This window comes from Argentina anserina, chromosome 1 (assembly GCF_933775445.1).
Source record: "Argentina anserina chromosome 1, drPotAnse1.1, whole genome shotgun sequence".
NCBI lineage: Eukaryota > Viridiplantae > Streptophyta > Magnoliopsida > Rosales > Rosaceae > Argentina > Argentina anserina.
Window position 1 is genome coordinate 953,626 of NC_065872.1, and position 14,189 is coordinate 967,814.

Genomic DNA, 14,189 nt, shown 5'->3' on the forward strand with positions numbered 1-14,189 from the left:
AGAACCGTAAAACCCTACAAGTTATGCAACAATTATCTTCCTAATCAAACGTTTAACGTCATTGACCATCATAATTCCTAATTAACTCATATCCTTACGTACAATATCCAAGTTTAAAACCTTGGTCAGTTACCCTCATTTGTGAAGCCTTATATATAGTTCGTACCGAGTCTTCCATCCACCAATTCACACACCAAAGTTGTACTCTGAAACGAGCTAGCTAGTCTAAAATCCAAAAAGCCATGGCAATGAAATTGGAAGCACTATCTTCGTTGCTACTGGTGTCATTACTCACAGCCTTGCTAGCTCAATCGAGGTTAGCTACTGCGCAGTTTCCTCCTACCTTTCCAGGGGGCCTATTTCCACCAGGAACTGCGCCGGATGTGCTCAAGTGTTGGTCATCTCTTACCGGCGTCAATGGATGTGTTATGGAAATCTTTCAATCTGTTTTCAGCTTGCAGTTCGGAGGCATTGGTGCCGGCTGTTGTAAGGCATTTGTTGCTATTGAGGACAGCTGTTTGCCCAAAATGTTTCCACTGACTCCATTCTTCCCTCCCTTGCTCAAGAACATTTGTGCTCTCCAAGGAGGTCCTGCACCCCCAGCAAAATTCTAGGACATGATGCGAGTTGTATCACGATAAATAAAGAGATGAAATGATGAATTCGAATTCCTCTACCCAACCTTGAGCTACATGCAGCAGCAGTAGTCATGTTTTAGTTTCTGATGAATATTCTTGTTAATTCTGGTCTGGAAATTATAATATGATCGATCTGATACAGCTACGCTTTAGTCGATTAGATTTTTTCCGATCATGACTGTAATAATTTAAATTACGTACTAATAAAACTGGAGATTCTATAATCTATATAAAATGCGAACATTTATCCTTACAATTGATGATCCGTAATTTGTTTGATGGATACCGAACATATCACAATGTATCAATACTACCTAGACCAACAAATTGTGGAAATTAAGTTACTAAATCCCTACGGCTCTCCTAACCTCAAACGACAGAAAACAAAACTAACCTAGCTAGTCGGTGTACCAAATTATATAGCTAACATTTAAACGCACAACTCGATCCCTGCATAACGTACATACGCTTTCAACTTGTACTATACAGAACAAACGGCAACAACACTGATCGAGGACCTAGAAAGACTAGACATATAAACTCAAACCAATACGTACATCAGAATGATATGAACCGGAGACACACACACAATTACACAAACACTTTGGATAGTTGAATCTGATCTGTATCCTGCTCTCAAGTGCATCTGGGAAGTTCAGTGAAACTATATATTTGTATTTGAGCAAACAGTCTTAAGCTTTCCGGCCTGGAGCAATCTTTCTTCAGCAACATAATGAAAAGGGGTTATTGAACTTGCTGTACAGGCACAATCCTCATCGGCGTCGGCAATGGCCATGCAACAAGCTTAGATTCTGTATGGGCGATTTTAATTATGGCTATAATAGATGTGTAAATGTCATGGTCTCATGGATGTAAGTTCCATCAGCTAGAAAGATGGAATGCGCGCAGTAACCCCGCGAAGGTAGTCATAGTGTACATTCCTCAAACGTACGTACCTTAACTGCATGAATGCATCATGTATATGCATAAATTGATGCATGCTTGACTTCATGTTTTGACTTGACCAAAATTGTAGAACCTATAACATCTTTCTGGATAAAGGATTATCATAACTACTAACAAACTCATATCCTTATGTGCAATATGCAGGGCAAACCTCAAAACCTTGGTCAGTATTATTTACCATCGTTCGTGAAGCCTAGCTATATATATATATATATATATATATATAGTTAACCAAAAAAGAAGAAGCTATATATATATATAGTTATCACTGTCTTCCTCCAATTCCCATCAAGTATTACTCGATCTTCAGTTGGTGCAAGTCTGAAACGACCTAGCTAGTCCCATATATATATATATATATATATATATATATATATATATATATATATATATATATATATATATCAACAGCCATAGCAATGAAAACAGTAGCATTGTATATATTCCCTGTTACTAGTGGCATTACTCACCACCTTGCTATCCCAACCAGGAATAGCCAACGCGCAGTCTCCACAGAGCTCTCCTTCAATTCCAGCTCTGCTTCCACCAGGAACTTCGCAAGGTGCCCTTGAGTGTTGGGCGTCTCTAACCGGCGTCAGTGGATGTGTCATGGAAATCTTTCAGTCTGTTTTCAGCTTACAATTCGGTAGCATTACTGCCGATTGTTGCAGGGCCTTCGAGCTTCGTTTATGTCGAGGAAAGCTGCTGGTCCAAAATGTTTCCTCTAACTCCTTTCTTCCCTCCTTTGCTCAAGAGCATTTGTGCTCTACAAGTAGCATTCGCTTGATTAATTGTATCACAATATATATAGAAAGATGAAATCATTAATATAATGGCCAAACTTATACTCTAGATTCTTGTTCTAGCTAGTAATAATAAGATGTGAGAGAGCTAGGGCCCCGGTTTAGATGCTTTCCCATAAGCATTATTGTCATCGCTATTCTACATAACTAATCAAATCAATCGTGCGGACTAGGATTTGGAATCTTATTTTCAGCTTGATTAAGCTACCTAATAATTTCGAGGCAAAGAACACTTATGACTAGCTAAATTAGCAAAATGAAAGGAAGACGCTTTTGTGTGTGGACCAGCAATTAGCCTATCAAATAGCTATAGTACTCGAATCGATCCATTCTTATCTTCTTTTGCTTGTTCTTTCCTTAAGTCGGACGATCCAAATTGAAATCAATTAACCTGCTGCCGTGCTACGTACTTCACTTTTTCATTATGTTCCCATGCATTTGTAATTTACTTGATGACATTGATAAGGTATAATATTCCAATTGCAGGATTGAACTACCTGCAAGTCGAACAACTTAATTTTTGGACCAAAGATGATGCTGATCATAATCAACCTAATCACATGAATGATGGATATCTTATCCGGCTGAAAATACCTAATCACATGTTAAAAATAAAGCGAAACTGTATTTCCATATCTTTATGTGTGGATCATATATGCATATTTTTGTGAATTTGAACACACATTTAGTTTTGCACACTGGATTTGAGTTGGACAACATGGTATTGATATCGATAAACTTTCGTGCATAGTAGCCACTGTGTTAGCACTATGTGGAGGATGAGAGCTGAAAAGCACATACAAAAATAGCTACGTACATGATTTCATTTAACTGATATCCATTATTATACAATAATCCAATGGATCAGGTTAAGTTGGTTTGTTTTTGGTGGAAAATTCACCTGATCCCATTGAATTCAAGCTAGCTGGCTAGGTAGATGGAGAAAATGCTTAATATTTAGTGCAGCAGAATAATGATTGTGATTGGACCCAATTTCTGAAGGTGGTTGAGTTATAGGTTGTGTGATGCATGAAAATGTGGGGAGATAGTCTTATTTTACACTCAATTTGTTCTGGATCAAGCCACATGCACATAAAAATAGACACTCAACTCCACAAGCTTAAATATTGGTACTTTGGTAGACTGTAGCATCATAGATTCTGATGTTCTTGCTTAATGCTCACTACAGAAGATGCATGCATGATAGCCATTATATCAGGTTTGGGTATTATAATCTTGTATTTTTGTTATTCCAATGCTGCCACGAAAATGAGCTATTTTTGTTGGAACTAAACAAAAGAATAAATATATTTATACAACAGAGTCTCCAATGAGATTTTATTGTGAATGAACTAATCACAACTTAGATTCAAATACTATAAGCTCATGCCTTGCATTGGTCAATTATCATTTTGTATTTCTCTAATTGTAGTCACAAAATAATGTGGAAGACCATTTACCCTTCTGTGTAGGAGCAAAAGGGCCAACTTTCTATAATTTTTACAGGTGGAACCTTAATCGATAATTCGATGTGTTCTTATGAGTTATGAGAGATTCACAGATCTAAACGGCCAGAAATTTGGCTGTAAAGTATTTCCTTTGTACAAAAATAGAAATATCAAAGTCCCTATTAATATGGGAAAATTAGAGAAAGCATGCATATTACCATGTCAACTAGATTTTCAAAACAGCTTTTTCTACTCGAGCTCAGGTTTTTCTACCCTTGTCCTAGCGAAGTGCACGTATTGGATTCCAAAACCAAGGCCAAATGGGTGGCTGGCCGCCGCTCTCAGACAGTAAAACCAGGGTTTTGTTCAACTCAAATTCATTTGGTCCCAAACGAAAAGCAAAACCCTCTTGAAAAGAGTTTGAAATAGTTGCAACCCACCTCACATTATTCTAGCCCAGCTGCTACAAAGTTCAATGCTTTTTCAAATTCAGAAAAGAGAAAATAACAGTTCAGTTTGAATAAATTATTATACCCCAAGTTGTCAAAAGAGAGGACCTTTGTTCTTCTTAACAGTCATATACATATGCTTCTGTCAGATTGTAACTTTCACTTATTACAAACACCAAACTCTGTTTCCATCTTGAGTAACCTCAAATCTTCACTTTTCATGTATGGAGTCATACTCCTCTCCCGTTTATAGAGGGCCAGAGAGACAGTGATGAGATCTTGAGAATTCTTGGTGTGTATGTTTGTGAAAATGGGTTCTCAGGTCTGGAGAATGGGGATGTGTTTCTGGATGTGTTTGTTTGGCTTGAGCTTCATTCATTGTGTGAGTTCAGAAGGAGAAGGAATAGGAGGTGGTAGTGTTGAAGCTTTGGTTAGAATTGATGGGAAAGAAGCCATTGGGAAAATAGATGAAGATTTCATATGTGCAACTTTGGATTGGTGGCCTCCTGAGAAATGTGACTATGGAACTTGCAGCTGGGGCAAAACTTCTCTCCTTAATCTGGTACTTCATCGTTGTAATTTAATGATTTGAAATTACTAATCTTTTTTAAGATTTAGGTGCTTCACATAATTGCATTCACTGTTTTCTTCTACCTTTGATGTTCGGTCATCTAAGTTACCAGATGCTATGTAATCAAGTTTACCAGTTTTTCATGTTCATGAGTTAATTAAGGCCATGCTTTGTGGTATACCGATGTTCAAATCTTGAGTCTGATATTTTATCTTATTCTGTTTCTAGAAATCCTCTCTGATATTTAAATGATAATTCTTGTGCAGGATCTAAGTAACACTATCTTATCAAATGCCATAAAAGGTAAGACCTGGATATATGAATGACAGCGAAATTGTTTATAATATTGTATGAGCCAAAAATTTACTCAATTGTGCAGCTTTTTCACCATTGAAACTTAGATTGGGTGGTACCTTGCAAGACAAAGTCACATATGATACAGACGACAATAAACAACCTTGCCCAGTTCCTTTTGTTGAAAACACCACAGCAATGTTTGGTTTCAATGAAGGTTGCCTTCCCATGAAGAGATGGGATGAACTGAACTCCTTTTTTCTGAGAACAGGGTATAAAAACAATCACTTTCCTATGGTTTCTTCATTTTATTTGGATTCTTAAGTCCAGATATAGTTGATCTTAAACTATTGGTAATGTTTTAATTCAGAGCTAAGATTGTCTTTGGATTAAATGCCCTCCCTGGACGAACTTTGCATCATGATGGCTCTGCAAGTGGATCTTGGGACTCCACCAATGCCGAATCTTTCATTCAGTACACGGTCAAAAACAACTACTCAGTTGCTGGATGGGAGCTTGGTATGGACATTTTCACTCTTGTTAAAAAAAATCTGGAAACTTTTAATCATGCCATGAATTTGTTATTTGTCTGAAGCTATATGAATATTGTTGCTTAGGGAATGAGCTATCTGGACGTGGAGTTGGAACAAGCGTATCAGCAAGTCAGTATGTCAATGATTCAGCTTCTCTGCATAGCATTGTACAGAAATTATACAAGGGTGCTGGACCAAAACCACTAATCATAGCACCTGGGGGTTTCTTTGATGCACCTTGGTTCAAAGATCTTGCAGATAAGAGCACAACTTCGTTGGATGCGCTCTCACACCACATATATAATCTAGGGCCAGGTAAGCATTGTTGTTGATACGACGAACAGATCTGAAGCTTCACACATATTGCTCTAGTTCATGTTTTGGTACTAACATGTTACAATATATATCTTAGGGGTTGATGCAACTGAACGCCTTATAGAAAAGATTCTTGATCCGGTGTCTCTGGATAGTATGGTTGACACATTTAGGACCCTTCAAAACATTTTAAAGACCTCTGCAAGTTCAGCAACAGCATGGGTTGGGGAATCAGGAGGTGCTTGGAACAGTGGTCATCATCTTGTCACGGATGCATTCGTGTTTAGTTTCTGGTAACTTTGCCTTAACAATTGACCAGCATGTACTGTTCTATCTCCCTTGTTATTTCAAAAAGGTGAACGCTAATTTGGATGTTATGACAGGTACTTGGATCAGCTTGGTATGTCTGCATCTTATGATACAAAAACATATTGCAGACAGACCTTGGTTGGTGGAAACTATGGTTTACTCAACACTACTACCTTTGTTCCCAATCCAGACTACTACAGGTGATTGATTCAATCATCATCATCATCATCATCATTTAGGGCATAATTTTTTACGCTCATTGCTTTCCTTAACACTCCTGCTGAATTTTTCATGACAGCGCTCTTCTTTGGCACCGATTAATGGGAAGAAATGTACTGGCAACGAGGTTTGGTGGACCGAAAAAGATACGTGCTTACACGCACTGTGCAAAACAATCTGTAAGTGCTTAAACTTCAGTATATGATAAAGATGGTGGTGCCATTTTCTTTCTATTTCTGCTAATTACTATCTCATATTACAGAAAGGGATTGTAGTACTATTGATCAACCTACACAACACCACCACTGTTCAGGCCAAGGTTGCCTTCAACAGTACCTGGAGTTTGCGATATAAACACAGATCTCACAAGTCTTTTAGAACAGATATGCTGAAGAACCAGCATAGTGGTGTAAGAAGCAGAGTAGAAAGATTGAGAGGTGAAACAGAAAGAGAAGAATACCATTTGACACCAAAGGATGGAAATATACAAAGCCAAACCATGCTGCTAAACGGAAATGCTTTGAATGTGGATTCATCTGGGAACATACCTACATTAGAACCTGTATTTGTAAATTCATCGCGGCCGATCAATGTTGCTCCATTTTCAATTGTATTTGTTCACATACCATACGTTGCTCCCCCTGCTTGCAGGTAGGTAGTAGTATATGGGATCAAAAGTGGTACCATATAGTGAATGCTATAATAAGAGATAGAATACAATTTGATGATGTCCATTTACGGCAGTCTTTTTCCAAAAGAGGATAAATTATGATTTTTCAGCAATTAGCGAGCAATATTTATCACCTCTGAGGGTTTTTCATAAAATGGCAAGACTGATAGGTAACAAAAGCTCTGACCTTTTCAAAAAATTTATACAATTTGAAGCCTTACACAGATGTACAATACCACAGTTCATTTATGTTTGATACAACAGAGGTAGCCAACTATGAACAGCCCTAGTTGTGGAAACAAAAAAAGACCTATGGCATGAGAATTGATTACATACAGGTGTAAATTTCTTTCTAGATGATGTACATAACGCAGCCAAGTTGTGAATACTAAGTTAAATACCGCCCTGCGAAACTAATAATGCATGAAAGAAGATTCCCTAAATTTGGAAGGTTCTTTCAAGAGAAGCGCCTACAAAGGTCAATCTCTCTTGGCAAAGGTCTGGGGCTTACTGCTGGCAAACGCCAACCAAACAATTGTACCAGTGAGGTAGAAGAATATTGATGGAATGAACAAAGACATCTGCATAATACAAAGTCAATTGACAGATAAACATCATGGTATGTGAAACAAATGAAGTAAATAGGGGTGATAGACGAGTTGAAGAGTTATAAAGCTGGCACTTACACTCCATGAATGGGTTGAATCAAGTAGGTAACCAGTGAGGGCAACGCCTACAATTCCAGGTACAGCCCCAACAGTATTGGTTATACCCTGAGTAAAATATCACAACTTGCTAAGTATCCGAGATGGATTTACAAGAAATCTCATTACTGTCATTTTATATTGTGTGAATGTGTGATACAGTATTCAGTTACATCCTGAATTTTACCAAATCTGAAACTAAATGCAGTTTATCCAAGTTTGATCATTTGGTCCACTACGCTACCATATTACCACATGTTGCCAGACCTAGACCGAAATGATTACCATGGTTCCTATAATATTCATGAGCTTAAATACAAGGGCTGAGCTTGTTAATGAGTACTTTTCAGGAAATTACACCAAAATGATATCACTAATTAAAGATGCATTATGCCTATGATATAGAATCAGATAACATTGTTACATGTTGTGACAACATACCAAAAGTATGCTTGCATATTCGGGTGATATATCTTGATGGGTACAATAAAGTCCTGCACATATTTAATGATGTTAGTAAGAAATGGTGAATGTTTTAAACTTTTAATCTACTTTCCTCCAGATTCAGGCTCCAATAAAAAATAGTTATGTACCCGAAATTGCAAAGCTCGAAAGGGCTAAACCAGCAGTGAGAATCCCCACAACTTCCCAATGGGGCAATCCTAGATCAAGAGAAGAAAGAGTCATACAAGCTGCTGGAGACAGAAAGGCAATTGTTTGGCAAATTTTTCGGACCTACATGTGCAAAACAAGGCCATCAGAAACATCAAGACTGAAACTCAATGAAATGACTAACATTCTCTTCAGTAAAAATTGAGCATAATTATCTAATGACTAAACTTATCAAGTAGAAGTTGTATTATACAGTTATGAGCTCCTCATGTATTTCAGAAGCAAAATAAAATAAAAGAGAAAAAGGAAGCAGAATCACAAACTAAGAATAATGGCGACATAGTTTTTTTATCTCCTAACCTTCTGCTAGATTGAGTTTTTCTGATACCATCTTATGGAACAAAGTAAACAATTACAGATTCCATACCGTTGTGGTTTGAACGCCCGTAGAGATCAAGTTATCAGCAATTTGAGATGCAATAGTATTTACAAATATTGACGCCAATGGAGGAAGGATAGAGACCTGAAACAAATATAAATCTTTGCTATCATAAATCTGAATATATGAGGACGAAGTATTTCAACTGGTATAAATTTACACTACCTTGTGCAGAATACACTGCTAAAGATGTATGTTAGTGAATGCTTATCCTTTTTCTTTATTAATAATTCCCATAGTGCAAATTCGTAGATAATTTTACTGTTAGTCCAAATACGTAAATGAGGGATGCTAAAAGCATTTGCTATAATACCCCATATTCCCACAGACGATTATTACTCTGTAAACTCATAGTGTGATAGTTTACCACATCACTTTTCAAGAATTTGCAGGCAGGAATGAAAATTCTTTCTTCAACTGCTAAGAGTTTAAAAAAGTAAATACTCACCCATGCCGCTTCAGTTAAATTCAGGTTCAACTCCTCACTGCATAGCACGTTTGTTAAAAGTTTAGCTTCTTCGTGATCACATGTATACATAACAAAAAATATAAAGTTATGACAGTTTCAGTAGTGTGAATAGAAAGCAGGAAGAGAACACTTCTCTTAGATAGGAGGTCCTTATCCTGATGAACAATAACATCATAGGAAAACTAAGAAAACTAGTACACTCTGTGTAAGGTCACCATTTCTGGTAAGTGATATTACAACTCATAATCGCTAAAATCAATTATGGAAAAGAATGGAATAGACAAAAGAAGCACTGATGGCAAAAGAAAATCATACAAGCATATTTTGGAACAAAGTTACCATATATAGTTATGTACTGCATAATTACCTGAAATAGGTGGGAAGCCATGCTAGGCAAGTATAATGACCCCAACTTCCACAGAAATGTGCATATATCATTGCCCAAACAGCTTCACTTCGGAAAAATTCCTTCCATGGTACATCCTATCATATGAAAGCAAGTAAGACAGCCATATCCTATACGGGTACCCTAGCTATACTTGGAGAAAGATAAAACCTCCAGTAAGACTTCATAGTACGTGCATTATTATGTCAAACATGAATACTTCTATCAATGCAATCGTTACATTCAGAACTGATCGATCAAGTAATGAATTCTGTTTCCATAAGGGGCATTTACTTATTTAAAATTAGTAACGAGAGTACCATGTGCATTCTACTTATGCAAGTGAATGTATCAAGCTGTAAAGGGTAAACGTTATAGATAGCTCACTTCTGTTGCCTCGGATGGAAAAGATATCAGAATAATTGTACTCTACATTTTCTGTGCTCAACAGGGTTTTTTTATTAGGATGTTTTTCCCTTTTCTTTTGGAGTAAGCTACTTACAAATCACAATGTTGGTGTCCTGTTGGCAATGTCATTCAAAATATGACTCTCAGCTACAGCCTTAGAATCAGACTACCCATTGCATGGGATTCATACATTGATTATTAAACTAATCAACCATGCCTAGCTAACTGTATGCCTAAAATGTCCCGAGTAGCACAACAGGAAAATATTAATACCTTCAATGAGTCTACCAGCTCTTTAGGAGAAGTTCTCGGCGCTGCTTTCATGTCTGACCGGGACCCTATCACCATATTTTGATTATAAGGAAGAGTCATCGTCTTGCAAGAATAAGATCTAGTACTATAGGTGCACTATGCTGTCAAAGAATTAAATTTCTGAAGCCTTTACATATTCCAAGATGAACAAATTTCTTTGGTTTCTATTAAAATGAAATAAATCCTTCCTACTAAATGGAATTCTTAAGAAGTCAATTGTTTGTTTTTTAAATGAGAAAAAGTAAAGCTCAAACTTTCCAAATAAACAAGAATGATGAAGAAAGTAAGTCAAATGCTTGGGCAGGATTGACTCACCAACCCATGAGGCTTGCGCTTCCAGAAACTGAAACCCAACATACCTTCAACATAGATAGAGTGGGAGATATCATCAATATGGCCAGAGTTATGTGAAACTTTACCATAAAAGTATCAAATTGAAACAAGAAAAGAGCATCAATATTGCACACGACTTTTCTTCTCTTCCTTGTATTTGAAAATGAAACTATAAAACAAGGGTTTGAAATAACACACAAGCAAGTTTCATGGTGTAAGGTTATCAAGTTTATCAGTCTGAGAGCTACTTACCAACCTATCCCCAGAAGGGAAAATATGTAAAAGACAGATTCCCAGCCAAGGTTTTGGATAAGGGGAGGAGCTAGAAGAAACCTGCAATGAGTTTAACATTAAAAAAATGCAGAGTATCAAATAATTACAGACATATATATGTATCTATTTGTGTTCACGCGCACAATAGGAAAACTGTCCAATTTACAATGAAAGAAAGTTAAAATCCTTCTTTCAAAGCTGCTTCAAAACTTTAGGATGGAGATAAGATAGTATCATTGGATTTGTGGTAGTCCAGGAAGGTTTAAAAGATAGGCTGCAGCAGGGATCTGAGTATAACGTTAACAATCAATATACATTGCTGCTATAATTTTCCAAACTCACCCTCTATTGAAGTCATTTCTTTCAAATATATTTCACAGAAAAAGACCGGGAAAATTAAATCCCAGAACTTGGCTTCATAGTGGCTATTTTAGTGTTCTATTCTTATATCAGAGTATGTTTGCAAATCAGACTAGCTAGTTTATCACTAAAACATAATACTTATATACTTAATTATATAATATAGAACCATACATACCCTGCAACACTTCCTACACTCAAACCACCAAAGACAACTGCTACAGCTCGTGACCGCTCTTCCAAAGGTATCGTTCTGCATGGAATAAAAGTGATTTTAATGGTTGAGTTCTCTGTTGTATAACTACAACGAGCAGAATATGTGTGTGTATATCATACTAAGCCTCACAATCTAGTTTGCCAAAAATTCAATTTAGCCCGATTACTATAAACAAAGGTCATACATGCCTGGCAATAAGGTCAGTTGCAGCGGACGGGGAAACACCTTCTCCAATTCCTACCTGTAGTTGAAAGAAAAGAGCCCTCAATAAGTAACAGAAAATTGTATCATACTCAAACCAACAGTAGGTTGGACATCAAACAGAAAAAGGCCTAAATGTGATAATTCAGTAGAATACTTCTGTAATACTACACATTACAGATTACTGACAGTTACAAAAGCAGAAGAAAACAATAGCTCAGTAAAGTAGGACATTTTTGACAAAAATTTAGCACTAGAATCAGCACTAGCTTAGCATACCAATATTCTTGACACAACTAAACCAGGAGTAAATCCAGCAACAAAAGGGACAAGTGCTGTAGCCAATGACCAAGTTAATACTCCAATCTCAAGCACTTTTCTGCGTATTAGAAGAAAACAATAAAAAGAGCATGAGCTTTGCTATCCTGAAACCAACATGGTAATTATTTCTAAATTCAGAAAACATTTCAAACTTCCAGAGCTTCAATAAACAAACCTCCCACCAAATATCTTGGCAAGCCATCCCCCAGGCAATTGACTCAAAGCATACCCCCAAAAAAAGGACGACTGAACCAATCCAGCCACAGAAGAACTCCAACCAAATTGATGCGACATTGGGATTATAGCAATACTCAAGTTCACCTGTCAATTACGATAAACCGAATGAGAAACTTGTATGCAATAGACACACAACAAGCATCTCCTCATCCTCAGTTCCTAACTAACTCATTCATCAAATAACGTCAAAATACGTTTTTCCTAATTGATTAATTACATAACATGCAATGCCAGGTCTTTCCAGACATTCCCCTTTTGTCCAAGCTCAAAGCTCGGATGCTATACTACTACGACTACTTCCATATTTAAGCTTATTGACACTTTCATTTCAAAGCACTAATTTAACCAAACCCATTAACGTTACAACTGCCTGTATAATCTTATATTCAATCACTCACATTATACCAAACTGTTACTAAAGTTGCTAAAATTCTTCAAACAAAACTGCATACATACAAAACTCACAACCCAAAATCTACGTCAAACCAGCACTTACTCAAAACTCAACCTGAAAATTACAACATTACTACTTATTACTAAAGCCATAAATATACCTTATCCATGTTACAGATAACAAACGCCAATGAAGTTGTACCAATGAGCTTATATCTCTGAGGTATGTTCTTCCAGGGAGGCCAGTCCATATCAAACCCCACAGCCCCGGACCCACTTTCCTGGCCCGAGTCCGCTTCAGAATCCGAACCCGACCCGGCACGGTGTACCTCATCTCCGGGGAGACCATTGACTCTCTTGACGCTCTCCTTCTCCTTAATGCTGCAAAAGACTCGAAATTTCAAGCTGGGTTTTGGTGTGAAGCTCAATAAACGACGGCTTTTCGGTGCTGAGATGAAAGATGAAGGTTGTGAGTGAAAAAGGTGGGAGCTTTCTGCTCGTAGAGCGAGTTTGGCCATTTGGGCAAGCTTGAAATGAGCTCAGGAAGAGGAAAGGTGAGAGCTTTGGCCTGAAAACTTGGTGGGTATATGAAGGGTTGGACTGGTCAGACCGTTAGGGATGAAGAAGAAGAAGAAGAACTGAGTAACTGGGGCATTTTGCGCCACGAGAGAGATTGGCCTTGTGGCTCTGGATTTGTTTTGAAATGTTGGGATTTCTAATTAAGTGGTACCCACGAACTTTGGGGACCCATTCCCACTGTTTTGGAGCCTCAAGTTTCATTTTGTTATAAGAAGACAAGAAAGAGTTTGAGAAGTCCAAAGTTCATGTTGCTGTGAAATGAGAATCAGCCCAATTTGGCCCAAGGTACACCAAGCAATTCTGTTTCATTCTCTAACTCTCCTTCACCAAAGCTATCTCAACCAGAGTTGAAACTAGTTTCTCTGTTTAGGAACACTTGCTTGAATCTGAGTTCTGTATGTTATAATATTCTCTCTCTCTCTCTCTCTCTCTCTCTATATATATATATATATATATATATATATATAACGTGAAGAACCCTCTACTCTGACCAACTGACAACCGTGGAAGGAATTCAATACATCGAGCCCATTTCTAACCATTTTTTAATGATTCCAGGTAAAATGTGACAACTACGTGTATATAATATGATAGGAATATACCAAGTTGCCGGAAGTTCACCAAAGTTACCTAAAATACAAAGAAGTAAAGCTCTTCTGTTGAGCCGGCCAATGACTTGAATATATTCATTTTGTGATAATGCCCCATCTTATTGACCTGACTAAAAAAAC

At 37.3% G+C, this 14,189-nt stretch overlaps 3 protein-coding genes across 3 annotated transcripts; 2 read left to right on the forward strand and 1 right to left on the reverse strand.

Annotated features, from left to right (window-relative positions):
- Window positions 1-242: 242 nt before the first annotated feature.
- On the forward strand, window positions 243-614 carry LOC126792584 (uncharacterized). The gene has a single exon (XM_050518995.1). It carries the CDS (start codon window positions 243-245, stop codon window positions 612-614), a length of 372 nt encoding a protein of 123 aa, XP_050374952.1.
- A 3,253-nt stretch (window positions 615-3,867) lies between these two features.
- Window positions 3,868-7,328, forward strand: LOC126786290 (heparanase-like protein 3). Its single transcript, XM_050512067.1, has 9 exons — window positions 3,868-4,866; window positions 5,142-5,178; window positions 5,255-5,441; window positions 5,540-5,688; window positions 5,787-6,017; window positions 6,115-6,310; window positions 6,401-6,526; window positions 6,625-6,724; window positions 6,808-7,328. The coding sequence occupies exons 1-9, from the start codon at window positions 4,603-4,605 to the stop codon at window positions 7,198-7,200; spliced, it is 1,683 nt and encodes a 560-aa protein (XP_050368024.1). The 5' UTR covers window positions 3,868-4,602; the 3' UTR covers window positions 7,201-7,328.
- Window positions 7,329-7,416: 88 nt separating this feature from the next.
- LOC126786047 (probable anion transporter 6, chloroplastic) lies at window positions 7,417-13,511 on the reverse strand. The gene is made up of 15 exons (XM_050511753.1): window positions 13,041-13,511; window positions 12,425-12,570; window positions 12,208-12,307; window positions 11,916-11,968; window positions 11,689-11,763; window positions 11,130-11,210; window positions 10,860-10,903; window positions 10,506-10,570; window positions 9,807-9,922; window positions 9,419-9,455; window positions 8,959-9,054; window positions 8,513-8,654; window positions 8,361-8,413; window positions 7,902-7,988; window positions 7,417-7,796 (listed from the first exon to the last, which is right to left on the reverse strand). Exons 1-15 carry the CDS (start codon window positions 13,395-13,397, stop codon window positions 7,695-7,697), a joined length of 1,554 nt encoding a protein of 517 aa, XP_050367710.1. The 5' UTR covers window positions 13,398-13,511; the 3' UTR covers window positions 7,417-7,694.
- Between the last annotated feature and the right edge of the window lie 678 nt (window positions 13,512-14,189).

Bases quoted from the DNA above. Each gene is read 5' to 3' on its own strand.
- LOC126792584 (XM_050518995.1), top strand. From the start codon at position 243: ATGGCAATGAAATTGGAAGCACTATCTTCGTTGCTACTGGTGTCATTA.
- LOC126786290 (XM_050512067.1), top strand. From the start codon at position 4,603: ATGTTTGTGAAAATGGGTTCTCAGGTCTGGAGAATGGGGATGTGTTTC. The intron at 5,179-5,254 runs GTAAGACCTGGA...TCAATTGTGCAG, and splicing joins CTTATCAAATGCCATAAAAG to CTTTTTCACCATTGAAACTT. The intron at 6,018-6,114 runs GTAAGCATTGTT...TATATATCTTAG, and splicing joins CATATATAATCTAGGGCCAG to GGGTTGATGCAACTGAACGC.
- LOC126786047 (XM_050511753.1), bottom strand. From the start codon at position 13,397: ATGGCCAAACTCGCTCTACGAGCAGAAAGCTCCCACCTTTTTCACTCA. The intron at 12,308-12,424 runs GTTTGTTTATTG...TCTAATACGCAG, and splicing joins GCCAAGATATTTGGTGGGAG to AAAAGTGCTTGAGATTGGAG. The intron at 9,923-10,505 runs GTATTAATATTT...TTCATATGATAG, and splicing joins AGCTGGTAGACTCATTGAAG to GATGTACCATGGAAGGAATT.